Source organism: Sus scrofa, chromosome 10 (genome assembly GCF_054392235.1).
Source record: "Sus scrofa isolate SSC_HxYL_T2T_F1_AM1 chromosome 10, Sscrofa_HxYL_maternal_Yorkshire_Landrace_v2.0, whole genome shotgun sequence".
Lineage (NCBI taxonomy): Eukaryota > Metazoa > Chordata > Mammalia > Artiodactyla > Suidae > Sus > Sus scrofa.
Genome location: NC_139392.1, coordinates 26,661,739 through 26,678,475, shown reverse-complemented (window position 1 = coordinate 26,678,475; position 16,737 = coordinate 26,661,739). Strand labels below are relative to the sequence as shown.

The following is a 16,737-nucleotide window of genomic DNA, read 5'->3' as shown; positions in this document are numbered from 1 at the left end:
GCCTTCCGGCCCAGTGGCCTGGGGAGAGCTTCTGGGAGCGGGGGAAGCTGAGAGAGTCTACCTCCAGCCCACGTTCCTGGCACTCCCTGCAGCCCGGACGCATCTGCCCTGAGCCTCCAGATCAACAGGACGGGGAGGAGCAGAGCCCAAAGCCCAGTGTCCCCACATGAGGGACAAGGCTCTCGCCAAAGGCTGGGTGCTCTGGAAGGGCAGCCCCACAGGGACAGGGGCTGTGGCCGGAGCCTACTTGGAGGGCCGCTGACCTGGGAGCTGAGGCCCAACTTGAGGGCTGGGCTGCAGCTCCATGTTGGGTTCTCCTCCCCACTCCCCCAAGAGTCCTGACCCCAAGGCTACAACACGGGGGCCTCCGTTCCTCAGCGGGGTGGGTGGGGAAACCCTGGAGTGAACAGCAAGGCAAGGTGTCCCCTGCCTCTTCTGTACAGGCTGCCCTTGACCTCCGAGGGCCCCCACCGTCCTCCGTCTTCATTCCCAGCCAGCACCACGTGATGACCGGCGGAGAAGCACAGCTCTGACTTGGTGACCGGGTGGCTTCCCAGGGCAGGACTGTCCCCCACCCTGTGATATCTGACCCCCACATAGCACTTGGCCTTTACTCCCTCCCGCCCCGGGAGCCCAGCTCTCCAAGGCTCTTCTACCTGCACCCTCTGGTCCAGGCTGAATCCTACCCCTGCACCTGCCGCTGGGCCTGCCCTTCTCCCCAGTGTCTTCTCTTGTATGAATTCAAGTCCCCTTCACCCTTCAAGGCCCGGCCTCAGGGCCACTGCCTCCAGGAAGCCTTCTCTGACTGCATCCCACACCGATCTTGAACTTTCTCCTCTACCAGTTGTAGTCAAATGCTGCCTTGTTATATCTTAGGGCGATACCCTCTCCCTCAGGCCGAATTATAGGCTGCTTGCCGGCACTCCTCCACCCCCACCCCCGACCCTGGCCCCAACTCACAAACCAAAAGTCTAGTCCCCAGGGTGATGGTATTTGGAGGTTGGGTGCTGGTGGATAATGAGATCACAAGGGTGGAGCACTGGCGAGGGGATGAGCACCCTCGACCAGGGAGCTTGTTTAGCTCCGACCACCTGAGGACAAAAAAGAACACAGTCGGGCCGACTGCGAAGCGCCTTGACCTTGGGCTTCCCAGCCCCCACAACTAGGAGAAGTTCATTTCTGTTCTTTAAGCCACCTGGTCTATGACAGCACTTGCATTAAAGCCACCTGGACTGGAGGTCCCGTTGTGGTGCAGTGGTTAACAAATCCGACTAGGAACCATGAGATTGTGGGTTCGATCCCTGGCCTTGCTCAGTGGGTTAAGGATCCGGCGTCGCCCTGAGCTATGATGTAGGTTGCAGACGCGGCTCGGATCCTGAGTTGCTGTGGCTCTGGTGTAGGCTGGTGGCTACAGCTCCGATTCGAACCCTAGCCTGGGAATCTCCATATGTCGCGGGAGTGGCCCTAAAAAAGGCAAAAAGACCAAAAAAAAACAAAAAAACAATGAAAAAAAAGCCACCTGAGCTGAGTAAGATGCCTCCTTCCATGGAACAGTCAGCAAGGACTCACGGAGGCTCGCTGAGTCCAGGGGCAGGGGTCTGACAGTCCCAAGCACCTGCTATTGCCAGGCACCCTCTCAGACACATCCCGCACGGTGTTTCCTAAACTCTCTGAAGCAGAGGCTGCCACTGTGTTCATTTTGCAGAGAAACACACTTGCCCAAGGTCACCCAGCAGGCTGCCGGCGGAAGAGAATCTGAGCACAGGTCTATGGGGCTCGCGTCTTCACACACCTGTTCCTATGGGGCTGCTCCTGGGGGCTTGCTGATAGCTGCATGTGATCCCAACACATGTGGGGGGCCCCCCCAGGGCGGGTCACTGGGTCCGGGTGAGGAAGGAGGCCTGGGTCCTAAGTGTGAGGAGGACCCGGGAAGGGAGCCCGCCTCTCCTACCTGTGTGGTCGAGCAGCCCCTGGAGCCCGGACGCCCACTGCACTTGGGGTCTGCTCAGGGCCAGGATGGTGGTCACACTAGGACTGGCCCCCAGAATCCTGGGGGGGGGGGATGAAGAATCCACCCCCCCCCACCCCCCTGGTGGGCGCAGCTGCTCACTCACAGCACCAAGGTCCCTTTGTGGCCACTTTTGGGCAGAGCTTCCATCTGTCAGGGCTGTGACCCCGGGTCCTTTGAGGCCAAGTCCTCTGCAGCCTTGGGGACTCCGATCCGGCCTAAGGCCACCGGAGAGTCCAGCGGGTGCATGGCGGCTGGGAGCCCAGAGCAGACCCTCCCCAGGGGATGGGCCAGCACCCCTGCCCTGGGGGGATGTGCCTGGTCTGCAGTTTCCTCTCCAAACCCACACAAGCCGTGAAAACCTTCCTTGTGTCTTAAATCAGCTGGGAGTTTCCATTGTGGTTCAGCAGAAACAAATCTGGCTCGCATCCACGAGGACACAGGGTCGATCCCAGGCCTCACTCAGTGGGTTAAAGATCCCATGTTGCCATGAGCTGTGGTGTAGGTCACAGATGCAGCTCCAGTCTGGTGTTGCTGTGGCTGTGGTGTAGGCAGTGGCTACAGCTACAATTCAACCCCTAGCCTGGGAACCTCCATATGCTGCAGGTGTGGCCCTAAAAAAAAAAGCAAAAAAAAAAAAAAAAAAGATGGAGTCAGCTGGACACCAGAGAAGGAAGGAGGAGGAGAGCAAACCAGCCCAGCCTGAGACCAACTGCCGGCCCCTCGGCCTCTTGTGAGAACCTGGCGGGCAGGGGTGGGGGAGGTGGGGGGGTCCTAGCTTGTTCCCCATGATGTGGGCTGTGAGGAGAGGAGACTCTTCACTCCACGCCCACTGCACTCCCTCAGACACGCCACAGAGAAGAAGTAATTCAGGCATTGTGTCGACCTCGGAGTGACCCTTCTCGGCCTCCCACACACGCCCCCCCCATCCCTGGCTCCCCTCACTTTCCAAATTGAGACCTGATGGTGCCCGGGCACTGTCTGTGCTGCTGGCAACCAAGGGGCGTGGTCACAGAAGGGACCAGTGCTCGGCTCTTAGCGGGTAGGTGAGGGGAGGGCAGGGCACATGCAAGCCGCCCCCAAGCTGCCCAGGGTAGAGGCGGAGGGAGCAACGAAGGCCACCCCAGCACCCAGCTTGGCGGCAGGGCATCATGGAAACTCTCCTGCTCCACAAAGACCACTCCTGGATGGCTTGTTGATTGACTGAAAGACGCACTGAGTGAGTGAGCCCTGTCCTGCCCTGAGGGGGTGGGGTCTTCCGCTGTCCCCTCCCTTCCTGTGTCTCTGCGTCCTTCAGGCTCAGAGGACAGCAACCCCCCTGCCTCCGCCCCCACAAAGCACAGGCAGATCCCAAATTTCTCTCCCATCCACCCCATCAAAGACTGTCCCGGCCAAGATGGACTCGTGACCACAGCAGGTGCCAGAGCAGGGGTGGGGACACGGAGGGGCAAGTGGCTCTGTTCTCTATGAAGCCCACCTCCAGAGCCGCCCCCCTGCCCCCGGCACTCCGCCCGACGCGAGCCCCACCTGCCTCCTCCAGACACTTCAGCTCGAGCTGGTGCGGGCGGCCTGAGAGCCCACAAGCCTGCACCGCGTTACCGTGGAAGCCCTGCCCCTGCTCTTAGGATGGTGATGAGGAGCAAGGGCCTGGAGCGGGAGGTCGCCAGGCCCTAACGATGTGGTACACACATAAGGAAGCTATTACCCTGACAGAGCTCCAGATGTAAAAGCAGGGCTCCGCATAGTTACCCGGTTACCACACTCTAGCGCCAATGGGCTCTCAGTGCCAGTGGAACGCGGTTTCTTTTGTCCCCTGCCGTGCCCTGGGTCCCCTGCCTGTGCACTTACTGTGGGGACCACAGCTTACTCTCTAGCTGCCCCCGTCTCAACCCCACGACCCGCTCTGCAGGGCTTGCCTGGAACGGGGGCTGCGGCCGCTCTGACCGCTGCTGGGGACCAGTCCCAGCTCCCCGGTGGAGAGGGACACTCAACCACCTGCCCTGCAGGGGACAGAGGAGGCAAGAATGGTCACCAATGGTATCCAGCGCCATCAGGGTCAGCTGTGCTCCAAGCCCCCGGCTTTACCCCCTGGAGCAGGGACCTGGGACAGCGCTGTAAGGGAAGCCCTCTGGACCTCCGCAGGCTTCTGCCAAAAGCAAGTCCTTTCCTTCCCCGGGGCAAAGGGAGGAGCTGCTCCCACAGTCTCGCACCTCTGGGGTGGACCGCCCTCGGGGACACCTAAACCCTGCTCAGAGTTTAGGACTGGACCCCTTTAAGGCCCGAGCCCCGGCACCCCAGACACTCAGCCCTCCCCACCCCTCCATCCCACGATGGGCACCGAGCCCCTCTGGATGGTCCAGGGCCCTCGGGAAGCCCACTGCGCTGGCGTTTCTCTGCCTTCCTGGTGAGGTTCCCAGGCTGCTTCCCCAGGTCCAGCGAACAGACTACTCGCATCAGGGGTCGGTTGTGACCACAGGAGCCCACAAGGAAGTGACCCGCATGGGAGTGGCCCATTAAAAGTGGTCCTGGGGAGGTGGCCCTGGACTGCCTCCCAGGTGGCCCTCACTGTTAGCCTGGGCTTCGCTGGGACCTGGCTCTTGGCCCTCAGCTCCCGGCTGGTTACAGCCTGTCCTGGCCTCAGTGATGCCAACCTGGGCTCTGGGGAAACGGGGCATCCACCGGCCGCTTTGCAGTCCTGACCGTGCCATGCTCCTGGGTGTGGCAGACCAAGCCTGTACCAAGTCAAGTGTGGCAGGAGCTCAAAGTGGGATGGACAGGTTGGAGCCTCTAGTCAAGGGATGGGTCTGCCCGCTGGACCCCTTCTCCCGCGTGGGCAGTGAGCTGAGATCTGGTCCAGTGCCCCCCGCCCCTACAGGAGGGGATCTTGCCCCCAGAGCACTTACCTATGCACGAGAGGCTCTCCTCGGTCCTGCCGGGGATGCTGGAGTAGCCCTCGGGAGCCCAGCTACCCTGGCGGAGGGGACCAGGTTCCCGGTCTGTCTGGACCCTGTGGGACAGAGAGGGGTGGTCACTCACAGTGGAGGTCGCCCTGGCCTCGAAGCCTCTCCCCTTGGAGTTGAGCCCCTCCCCTCCTCTGGGCTCCCAGTGGGCAGCAGCCCGGGCAGTTAGGCCAGAGGCAGGGATGGGGTACCTTGTGGGCACTGGGATACCTGAGGCCAGTCACCCTGCAGGAACAGGAATCACCCTCAGGGCAGAGGGGTCCCAAGTGACTCCAACCTCAGCCAGGGTCCTGCCGTGACCCTTGCCCCCAGGCTTCCCCCTGCACACGCAGGGAGGGACTCCCCGCCAGGGAGAGCTCAGGGGGCCTGGCCCCTCCCAGCCCAGGCCACAAGGATGGGGGTGGTGGCAGTGGGCAGGCACTGCCGGGGTCACAGAGCCTCCCAAGGGAGAAGCCCTTGCTGGGCTCGCGGTGGCAGCAGGAAGGAAGGGTGAGGTCCCAAAGGCACAGAGGCCTCAGAGCACAACCCCAACCATGCAATCACTCCTGGAACAAAGGCTGCAGCAGCCTTCAAGATAGGCAATTACCCTGCTCTCCCGCCGTCCCACCCCCCGGCCGCGCCGTCTCCAGCTAAATGGACCCGTTGGCAGCTTGGGGGGGAGGGCTGGGCAACCAGAGGAGAAATCGATGGCTGGCTTGGCCTGGACTGGGCCCGGCCTTCCTCTCTCCCAGTCTTGGCTTTTTCTAGCACCGAGAGGCCAGGACTCTGGGCCCTGCACTGGTGTCCACTCGCAGCGCAAATCTCTCCTCTTGGGAGTCAGAGGACCAAGGAGGGGCCTTCAAGGCCCAGGCAGCTGGAGAGTCCAGGGCTAGGGGATATTCTTGCTGGCCCTTCAAAGCCACACCCAGCCAAGCCACCATGAGCCCTCATGGTCTGTGGGCCCCTGAGCTGGGGATGGGACAGCCCGGGCTGCGGGCACTCAGAGGAATGCCCAGAATGCTGGGGTTGCTCACTACCTGCCATCGTCACTTAAATGGCAGCCCCCATCTACGGGGACAAAATGTCCAGGGGACAAAGAAAAACGGGAAGTGGTGGTTTCTTGCAAGAAACACATGTAGCCCTGGGTTTTTGTAGCCCTGGGTTTTTGAAGCAAAGGATGCAACACACTGGTGAGAAAGTACCAGCGCGTTCTATAGGGTAGGGAACTCTCTACGACGAACAAATGTCTCACTGAATAACATACGTATAAGGACCTGTGCACTGCCTGACCCAGAGCTGGCGGGCAGTAACCAGGGCTAGTCTGCAGTTCCTCTGATCATCGCTGTTACCATGGTAACAAGGGCAAGTGAGTGACAGGGAGCCGCCAGTCCCAGGACAGTGGGGAGGGTGGCCTCGCCTCTGCATTTCCCCGCCTCCCTGCCACCTCCCCACACGGCGAGGCCTCCGTGTGCCCCCCTCCCCTTCAGCTGTTCACACAGACGGCATCATCCATGCCCAAGTTGGCTGGAGGCTGAACCAGAGAGAAGAAAATCAATGGCCAGGAGTTCCCATTGTGGCGCAGCCAAAACCAATCCGACTAGGAACCAGGAGGTTGCGGGTTCAATCCCTGGCCTCGCTCAGTGGGTTAAGGATCCGGCGTTGCCATGAGCCGTGGTGTAGGTCGCAGACACGGCTCGGATCCCACGTTGCTGTGGCTGTGGTGTAGGCCGGCAGCTGTAACAGCTGAGAGGGCTGGGACCCTGGACCCTGGGAGGGGCCAGCTGGGAGGATGCTTTGCTGGGCTCACTCCCTGAAGAAGTGGGCAAGGGAAGTGCCTGGAGTTGGTCAGGGAGCCTAACAAACTCACCCTCCGTGATGATGGGCTGGAGTTTGCAGAGGCCAAGATGCGGGCCCGAGGGGCTAGAGGTCCATGAAAGCAGGCATCTGTGACCTCCTTGCAGGGGTGGCCCAGCCTGGGCCTTGGCAGTGTTGCCCACAGCTCCCACCCATCGCTATGGGTGCCCTGGGTCCCAATCTCCCCTTCCTCCAACCCTGACCCTACCTGCAACCATCAGGGCCTGAAGCGGGCAGGGTCTGGGAGCTGGGCTTGTGAAGAGCCCTGCTGAGCAGGTGCAACGCTCTTCTGTTTCAAACGCCAACAGGCACCCGATGTTTGCTGAGTGGAGGAAACGTTTAGAGGGAAAAGTCCTCTTTGAAAAATATCAGGTTCTACATCTGTTGGGGGCTTGTAGGGCTGATCCTGTAAAAACCTTAAAACAACTGAATGCTGAGATACTCTTCCTCAAAGCTTGAACACAAAATGAAGAAACTCAGAGTTCCCATCGTGGCACAGTGGAAATGAATCTGACTAGCATCCATGAGGATGCAGATTTGATCCCTGGCCTTGCTCAGTGGGTTAAGGATCTGGCATTGCCGGGAGCTGTGGTGTAGGTCACAGACATGGCTTGGATCTGGTGTTGCTGTGGCTGTGGTGTAGACCGGCAGCTATAGCTCTTATTGGACCCCTAGCCTGGGAATCACCCTATGCCAGGGGTGCGGCCAGAGGGAAAAAAAAAAAAAAAAAAAAAAAAAAAGGAAGACACTCAGGTAGCAGAAGCAAGTCACACAGTCCACAGGGAAAGGGGACACGGGTTGGAAATGGGACACTCCCAGGCCTCTTATCATTGTGCGCATCCAGGTCAAGAAGGTCTTGGAGAAGGAGTGAGCTGTTCCTTGGGGTAAGACGCTGTGTGGGCACTGCGCCTGGGGGAAGGGACGCGATGGGAAGCAGGGGTCACTCAGGGAAGAACCTCTCGCTCGTGGAGTCAGCTGCAGTTCCTGCAGTGGCAGGGAGCGCCCAGCCAGGGATAATCAATCCATGAGCTTCTCTCGCTGCTGGAAAGTTCTTCCTCCTGGGCTTGAAATCTCTAACTTCCAACCACCATGACGCTGAATCAGTGCTCTGGAGCCACACCAAGCAAATCTAATTCAGCCGACAACACGGCAGCCCTTCAAGTCTTTCAAAACAGCTCTCAGACTCTCCCTAAGCATCCCTTTTCCAAAGCAAATGCTTCAGCCCTTTAATCATTCTTAGAACACCTTTTCTGGATCCTCACCAGCCTGTCGGTCCTTCTCCTGATGGGTTTTCATGCGTCAAGGTCCTTTTAGACCGTGGAGTTCGTGCAACTGAAAGCAATGCTTTGAAGGAGGCCGGACGAACAGAGTAGAGAGGACCATTAACGCCCTTGACTGGGGTCCAGCTGTCGGGGAGGCGGTGTGAGGTTGCCCAGGACTCCAGGAATCAAGTCAGAAGAACAGATCCTCCCCCACCCCAGATTCTCCAGCCTGGAGACCCCCAGGGTCCAGGGACCCTCTCCACCAGCCATGGGCGACCACGCCCTCTGGTCACCATAGAGGAAAAGCCCAGGAAGTCAGGTGGCGGGGAAGGCACGTGATCTGCCTTTGGGCACCTCCAAACCGTGTCATCCTCAGTCATGACACTGTCCCTTACTCAATGCAGCCATTTCACTAAAGAGTGATAGCTTTACTAAAAAAGCACAGTTGATGGCAGCGTTTTCTGTGCCCTCAGCTTCCTGAAGAAAGTGGGACTGCTCAGCTTGTGACTCATGTGCGTGTGAATGGCAGGCCGGCCACTGCCGACGGCGGATCCCAATGTGACCACGTAAGCAGCATGGATGGTCAACCTTGGGACGCCGGGCACGCAGACTGATGTGCCCAGGGTGGCATGGGAGTAGAGAGAGAGGGCGGCAGACAGTCCCACGCAGGGAATCAGTGGGGGCGCCAAAGAGGGCAAGGGGGACCTCCGTGACAGTGACCTAAAGGCACAGCCAGGGACATGCACTAAATGACTCACAGGGCGGTACTATTCCAGGTGAGATGTGTGAGACTGGCCTGCCTTCCGCTCCTCTGGGTGCTTCAGCATCCAGGAGAGAAATCCGGGAAGCGAAGCGACGGGTTGTCATGGCGACAGGCAGGGCCCCCTCCCTACCAGCCTTGCTCTCCAAGCCCCGCCCACCTCCACGTCCCTCCGCCAGCCCCGCCCCTCCATGGGCCCGACCCGCATCCCAGCTCCTCACCTGTACTGGAAGGGGGCCACCGTGGCTGTGACAGGCTGACTCTGCTGGTGCACCGAAGGGAATCGGATGGCCCCCGGGCCGGGGGGCAGGCGTGGGCTCTGCACGGGGCTGCAGGCAGGGGAGGAAGGCCCGGAAGCTGCCCTCGTATCAGGCTCCGAAGACCTTGAGGCCCCGGGACTTCTGAAGGCTGCATCTCTCTGGTCTTTGCCCAAGTAGTTAGGTGGCTTTCGACCTTCGGGAGCCCCTGGTGCTTGAGTTTCTCCATGAGAACTGGTCCGGGAGGGGCTCCTGCCGCGGGTCTGGCGGGGGGGAACCCCTTCCTGGGCCGCCTGCCTCCTGCTCGGGGTCCCTGGTGTGCCTCCGGGTCTTCTGGACCCTGCCTGGCCAGAGATGGAAGCTTTGGGGGCGGCCCTGGGGCTGTTCCACGGGGAGCCCACTGGCCCTTCAGCACCCTCGGTTGACTCCCTCGCTGCCCCCACAGTCCTGGGGGAACCTCTTCCCCGGGAGGCCCTGGGAGAGGAGCCTCTGGAAGAGCCTCGGGCCCTGGTGGGTCTTGGGGAGGCCGCCCGCGGGGGGCTCAGGGCCAGGCCGGCCTGGCGCGGCCGCAGCCGGGGAGAGGCAGCCGGCGTCTGGATTCTGGTCTGGGAAGCAGCGCGAGGCACGGGGATGGAGGAGGCATAATGGGGGCGGCTGGCGGAGTTCACACTGGCCGTCCCGTCCATGGTCACCAAGTTGGCCGCGGGGGCTACTGTGCTGCAGAGAGAGGAGAGGGGACAGTTAGGCGCTGATCCCAAGCGCAGGAACACGAGGAGGGGGAGGAGGCCCCGGGCTCCAGACTGGGTCACAGTCACGGTCACCCGTCCATTCTGGGTGAATCCCTTTACCTCTTGCTCAGAGAGGCTGTTGTGAGCTCCTGTGCTTGTGCTCTGTGAGCTGGGATGCGCTGTCCAGAGGGGTGAGTTAACCTCTCTGTCCCAGGCCATCGGCCCTTCTCACATCCCCTCCCTCCCCAGTCTTTCCTTGTTTCTGAGTCTAGAGCATTCAGCCTCAACACCCCGCGCACCAGCCTGCTCATGCCACGCACACCTCTACCCAAGCAGGGCTCTCCTCCAGCAGGATCCTCCAGGGGGTGGAATCGTCCAGATCCCACCAGGCCCAGAGGGGGGGCCACCCACCAGGATCATGGATCACAAACTCCTGCCCCTTCCCCGCCTCTCCCTGGCCCCCACCAGGCTCCTGCCCCCTGGCTGACACCAGCCTCTGTCACTAATGCCATCTCTCCCGGCCCCTCCCCACTGTACCCTCTGTCACTGGACATGTGGGCACTGGCTCAAGGACTCACTTTCTAGCCCATTCCCTCCCCACCTCCTGACCTGGCAAAAGGGACCTCTGCCCACCCCCTCCCCGCCGACTCAGAGACAGGTGTTCCACCTTGAGATAAAGGCAGACCCCTCTAGCGCCCCCTGCCCTCAGCCCCGGATCTTTCTCTTCCAGACCCCATCCATGAAGATCCCCCACAAGCCTTGACCGGGCTTCCCCTCCCTGCCACGTTAATTAACAAATTAACTCATCTATGAATCACTTTCATTTCAAAAGGAATTTTTTTTTGGTTTTTTTTTTTTTTTTTGGCTTCTTCTAGGGCTGCTCCCGCGGCATATGGAGGTTCCCAGACTAGGGATCTAATCGGAGCTATAACCACCAGCCTACGCCAGAGCCACAGCAATGCGGGACCCGAGCCGCGTCTGCAATCTACACCACAGCTCACGGCAACGCTGGATCCCTAACCTACTGAGCAAGGCCAGGGATCGAACCCACAACCTCATGGTTCCTAGTCGGATTCGTTAACCACTGCGCCACGACGGGAACGCCTCAAAAGGAATTTGAAGCTGGCTACCAAGACACACACAATCAACTCCAGAGGAAAGAGTTCAAGGTAGAAAATGAAATCGTGAATGAACTTGTAGAACATGTACATGGGTGTTTCCATAATTTTGCTGCAGGAAAGGCCCTTACAAGCACCACTTCAAAGGCCTGAGTCATAAAGGAAAACACAGACCTATTTGAATGCATAAAAATTAAAATCCCTGGAGTTCCCGTCGTGGCTCAGTGGTTAACGAATCCGACTAGGAACCATGAGGTTGCGGGTTCGGGTTCGATCCCTGGCCTTGCTCGGTGGGTTAAGGATCCGGCGTTGCCTGTGAGCTGTGGTGTAGATTGCAGACGCGGCTTGGATCCTGCAGTGCTGTGGCTCTGGCGTAGGCCGGTGGCTACAGCTCCGATTCGACCCCTAGCCTGGGAATCTTCATATGCCGCGGGAGCGGCCCTAGAAAAGGCAAAAAGACAAAATAAAATAAAATAAAATCCCCGGATGGACCCAAAAGCCCTTTCCCAAGCTTCGAACCATCAATAAATGGTAAATGTAAGTGCAACATCTATGAGAGATAAGAAGTGAGTGCCTTTATACATACAGGGAGCCCTGCCAAATCCATAAAAAGCAAACACTCTGCAGAAGAAGGGGCTGAAGGACTGGACAAGAAATTCACAAGATAATTAAGCACAGTTGACCGAAACACAACACAACATTGGGCTTCCTTACAAGGTAAGAGATGTAAATTAAGTTATCATTTGCTGCCATCAACGTTACTGTCTCTTAGCAAATTCCAGCTTCCAGTCTTGTATGAAGGCAGGACCACAGGGCCTCGTGCACAGCCGTGGAAACAGCCCCACATCCAGAAGCACCCCAAGGGGGAGTGAATACGGAAGTGGGCAAAGGTTTATATGCCAAGGACACGCAGGGTGCCTCCGGAGGGTGGACTGGCCTCGGTAGAGACAGAGACAGAGGACACTGGCACAGAGGAGAGGCCACCAGAGCATGGCCAAGCACCCGAGACCCTGGGGTGTGTCTGTCCCTCCTGGGCAGGGAGCTATTGGACACAGACCGGGTTGACTCTGTGGACAGGTTACAAGCTAAAGGGTAAGAAGCCAGTGTAGACCGTTGAGCATTGGTGGATTTGGAGAATGAAGCTTGAAAGCACCCTGGGAGTTAGGCAGCTCTGCTGACAGATGAAATCACTTCCGTCAGGACCAGAAATACCCCGACCGCTCCCCCTCCCCTGCCGTGCATGTCTCTGTCTTGGTACCAGCGTCGCGTGAGCCCGAGCAGCCCACCTCCTGCAGCAGAGAAGGAGGCAAAGCCCCGTGTGACCAGGGCACCACGGCCAGCTCCTTCACCCCCCAGTGGCTGCCCATCCCCTGGACCCACAGGGCACGTCGAGGCTCACTTGACCTGCTTCTTCCCTGTCTGTCTTGTCCCCCTCTGACCGCCCACTAGCCACAAACTGAAAGGACACGGACTGCCCTCTGCCTGCCCTGTACCCAGCCCCAGCGTGCCCAGGATGGCCCCATAGGTACTTCCATAAAGGCACTCAGAGGGCGTGGAGCAGATGCCACCCGCTGCATGAGCATCTGGATAAATGTCTTCACCTCTCCATGCCCAGACTGCAAACGAGGGGGGCTAAAGCCCAATAACTGCAGCTGGGCGGGGAAGGGGGGTCTTTAAGACAAGACCCCGGCCTTCGGCCTGGCCTCGGGCCTGCAGCAGAGTCTTCCCTCAGCAAGTCAGCACTCCACGTGTCACTGCTCATGTGGGCCTGAGTGGCTGACCTTGGCCTCTGGCATGGGGTTGAGCCACACGCTGACCAGCAAAACTGACCGGCTGACCACCCGTGAGAAGCGTTCCAGACCACTGACCTGCGACTTTAGCACCCCCAAGTGCAGCCCCACAGGCCACAGGGCCACACGACCCACTTCAGCATCTCCCTGCAGCCCCAGTGTGGGGACAAAGCCACGTGAGGCCCCAGATCACCCCTTCTGGAGGTGCACATGCAAGAGGACTGCATCCTGGCTCTGCCTGCATCTCTCCTGGGAGCACTGCCCCACCCAGGTGCCATCGCCCAGGATCCTCCAGGAGCCCGACCCACCTTCACTGTCCTTGGTGCATCCCCACCTCCCCTGGACTCAGACCTGGGGACTGGCCGGGATTTCCAGCAGGGAGCTGAAGCCCAGGATGCGGCCTCTCCATCCTCTGCTGATGAAGCACGTGGCTATACTGCCTTTACTCCATCATGACTGCAAAAGCTTGATGGGAAGAGGATTTAAACCTCTTTAAAGCAGCCACCCACCCCCCCCGCACTGCCCTCACCTGGAGGAGGAGCAGCAGGTGCAGGGGCCTGACCACCACGGGGTGTGTGTGTGTGTGTGGTGGGGGTGCCTGAGAGAAGCAGACCTGCTGCGGGATGCGAGGTTTCCCCAAGGCTGGCAGGAAAGGAGTCTCCTGGTTTGCCGGCAGGTGCTCAGCATCCTTCAAGAGACGTCGAAGAAGGGCTGGCAGATCCCTCTGCCCACAGGTAGTAACAGTAACAGCACCTCCCTTTCAGCGGGTTGTGGTCTCTCCTCCCCCCTTATCAGGCAGGTCATCCCTAATCTCACAGCGAGGGAAGGAAAGAGGGGCCGAGAAGGCCGAGTGAAGCTGCCACCCAAGGACACGCAGAGCTGGAGGGCAGCACTCTGAGGCCAGGGGTGGGTCCCTCGGCCACCCGGAGGGTGCGCCACCCAGCCACCACGAGCCACACTGTCCCCAGGAAGCTCCAGGCTTCCCAGAGATGGAGGTGGGCTGGGGCTGTGCCAGTCCAGTTCGCAGGTGGAAACCAAAGAGGAGAAACTCAGCCACGGCAGCTCGGGGAGCCTCTTCCTCAGGTTCTTTTCCCGATCAGGTTATTACAGAATATTGACTGGCGTTCCCTGCTGCACAGTAGGTCCTTGTTATTTCTCTAGTTTACATATAATTGTGCATATGTTAATCCAAGACTCCTAGTTTATCCTCCCCTTCCCCCTTTTGGTAACCATACGTTTGTTTTCTATGTCTGTAAGTCTGCTTCTACTGTGGAAATAAGTTCATTTGTATCTTTTTAAAATTAATTAATTAATTACTTTTTGTATCTTTATTTTTTTTAGGTTCCACATATAAGAGGTATCATAGGGTATTTGTCTTTCTCTGTCTGACTTAACTGCACTGAGTATGAGAATCTCCAGGTCCCCTCCACGTTGCTGCAAATGGCATCATTTCAATCTTTTTAACGGCTGAGTAATATTCCCCCGCGTGTATCTATCACATGGTCTTTATCCCCTCATCGAAGATGGGCAGAAGATCTAAACAGACATTTCTCCAAGGAAGACATACAGATGGCCAACAGGCACAGGAAGAGATGCTCGACCTCACTAATTATTGGAGAGATGCAAATCAAAACTGTAGTGAGGTATGACTTCACACCAGTCAGAGTGGCCATCACCAGAATCCACAATCAAGAAATGCCGGAGAGGGTGTGGAGAAAAGGGAACCCTCCCACACTGTGGGTAGGAATGTAAATCCGTGCAGCCACTATGGGGAACAGTGTGGAGGTGCCTCAAAAAACTAAAAATAGAACTACCATATGTTCCAGCGATCCCACTCCTGGGCATATATTCGGGAAAGACAAAAACCATAATTGGAAAAGATACACGCACCCCAATGTTCACTGCAGCACTATGTCCAGTAGCCAAGACACGGAGGCAGCCTACTGTCCATCGACAGAGGACGGTCTATGTCTCTTCTGGACACAGCTTTGTCCAGGTCACAGTGCTGCAGCAGGGCTCGCGAGCCCAGGTCCGGCTCTCAAGGAGCTACTGTGTGACACACGCGTTGGGTCAACAGAGGCAAAAGGAAGTGCCATGCGGACGTGTGTGTCACAGTGTGTGGACGAGTGGGACCTGGGAGGGCTTCAGGAGGAGGCAGCAGTGGGGTTGGGGCAGGGGATGGTTGCAGGTGGCTGTGATGTCTGCTCCCCAAGCCCCCTGCCTGCCAGTGCTCCAACCAAGACCCTGCTCTTCAGAGGGACTCTGCATGGATGGAGAAAAGCGTGCTGGGTCAGAAGTTGGGCCCTGCCGTATGCTGATGGTGTGACTCCAGGCAGGTTCCGTAACCTCTTCTTCCTCAGCTGCAGAATGAGGCCAAGAGCAAGACCTGCCTCTCAGGGTTGCTTTGGAGATTAAACTAGTTCCAGGGTTAAGGGCTTAGAACAGTGCCTGGCACACGGTAAGGGCTCAACAGGTGTGGTCATTACTATGATCAACAGGTGTGGTCATTGCTATGATCAATAGGTGTGGTCATTGCTATGATCAGCAGGTGTGGTCATTGCTATGATCAACAGGTGTGGTCATTGCTATGATCAGCAGGTGTGGTCATTGCTATGATCAATCGCAAGGACAGAGAACCATCCTCAAGGCGCCCAGGGATGGAGCGGGGCTGCCGGGGAGCCTCCGGCAAAGCCAAAGAGCACCTGCCAGGCTCAGCCCAGAAACCTTCAGCATAGACAGGAAATACCATCCATGCCATCCACCCGCGGGCCCATCTGCAGAAGGGGCAGGAACACGTGTGAGCAAAGAGCAAAGGCTTTCGAGTCAGGAAGGGCCAGGTTCAAATCCTAGCTCTGCCATGCCGTGCTGTGCGGCTTTGGATGTTATCTAATTTTTCTGAGCCCAGAACCTTCATCTGCAAGGAGCAGTCTTAGAATTTTGTAAAGATCGAGAGAATACAGGTAGAGGACCTAGCACAGGGGCACAGCAGGTGCTCAAGAAAGGGCAGAAATTATGCTGAGAACAGCTGCCCTTCTCCAGAAGGAAAGGGGATACATCAGACACGGGGTGGGACCGTGTGGAGGATGGCAGGGCAGCCAGGAGGCTGGTGGCTGCCCGGGTGGGGTAGCCCAGTCCCAGTCCCAGAACACAGCCTGAAGCGCCCCCCACCCACAGCCATGGTCCCCCCACCATGCCAGCTCCTCCCTCCCCAAGCCACACCCCAACCACCAGCTCTCTTATCCCCACTCTGGCGCCTCATCTTATTTTAAATGCAGCCCTTAGCTGTGTTTGCCCACTGCATGCCAGGCGCTATTCTCAGTGCTCTGTGTATATGGACCTGCAATCGCCCTGTGAAGCCAGTGCTATCATCAGCCCCACGTCACAGGCACAGGCACCAAAGCAGAGACCTACGGATGCGCTCGTGATCACCCAGCTGGTAAACCCAGGCATTGCTCAGCGCCTTGCTCTGCCGTCACCCACAGCCTGAACCCGGGCCTCCAGGCTGACCCCCTTCCACTCCCAATCTCCCACCTTTCGGCCCAGGCCCCAAGGGGACACACAGAGGCTACTGGCTCAGTGCTCCAAAGAGCCCAGGGCCAGGACTTACTTACGCTGGCCTTTGAGTGTTTCCCTCTAGCTCAGGGGGAGGTGAAAGCATCCTGTGGGGGCGGGATGAGGGCGGGGGGGGGAGCAAGGGGGCGGCCCCCCCAGGCCTGTGGTCCAGCCTGCCCTCCTCGCCCTGGCGCTGCCACTGAGGTCCTGGTGCTGATAGGACAGCTCCTCCTGGGGCCTGAAGCAGCCAGGGATCTGACCTTTCAGAAAGGTCAGTACATTTTAACCACGGCATCCACAGGTTGGCTATGCTGCACCAAATAAAGAAACAGGGAAAACTACCCAGAAAAGAAATTTTCAAAGGGAAAAGTGGGAGGTGGGACTCCTGGATGCTGGTCCCATGTGTCCCCTGTGGGCTGCATGGACTTGGGCAAATTATTTAACTTCCCTGGTGTGCGGACAGGGAGAG

At 58.5% G+C, this 16,737-nt stretch overlaps 1 protein-coding gene across 5 annotated transcripts in view; it reads right to left on the bottom strand.

Annotated features, from left to right (window-relative positions):
• The window catches only part of NAV1 (neuron navigator 1), a 219,227-nt gene that overhangs the window by 145,128 nt on the left and 57,362 nt on the right, over nt 1-16,737 (bottom strand). For all 5 annotated transcript variants that reach the window (XR_014817546.1, XM_021064511.2, XM_021064513.2 and 2 more), the window contains exons 2-3: nt 9,045-9,797; nt 4,912-5,015 (exon numbers count right to left, since the gene is read on the bottom strand). Coding sequence is in view for 4 of the 5 variants with exons in the window: in XM_021064511.2 (XP_020920170.1) it covers nt 4,912-5,015; nt 9,045-9,766 (826 nt within the window). In the remaining variant the exon portion in view is untranslated. The remainder of the gene's footprint in view (nt 1-4,911; nt 5,016-9,044; nt 9,798-16,737) is intronic.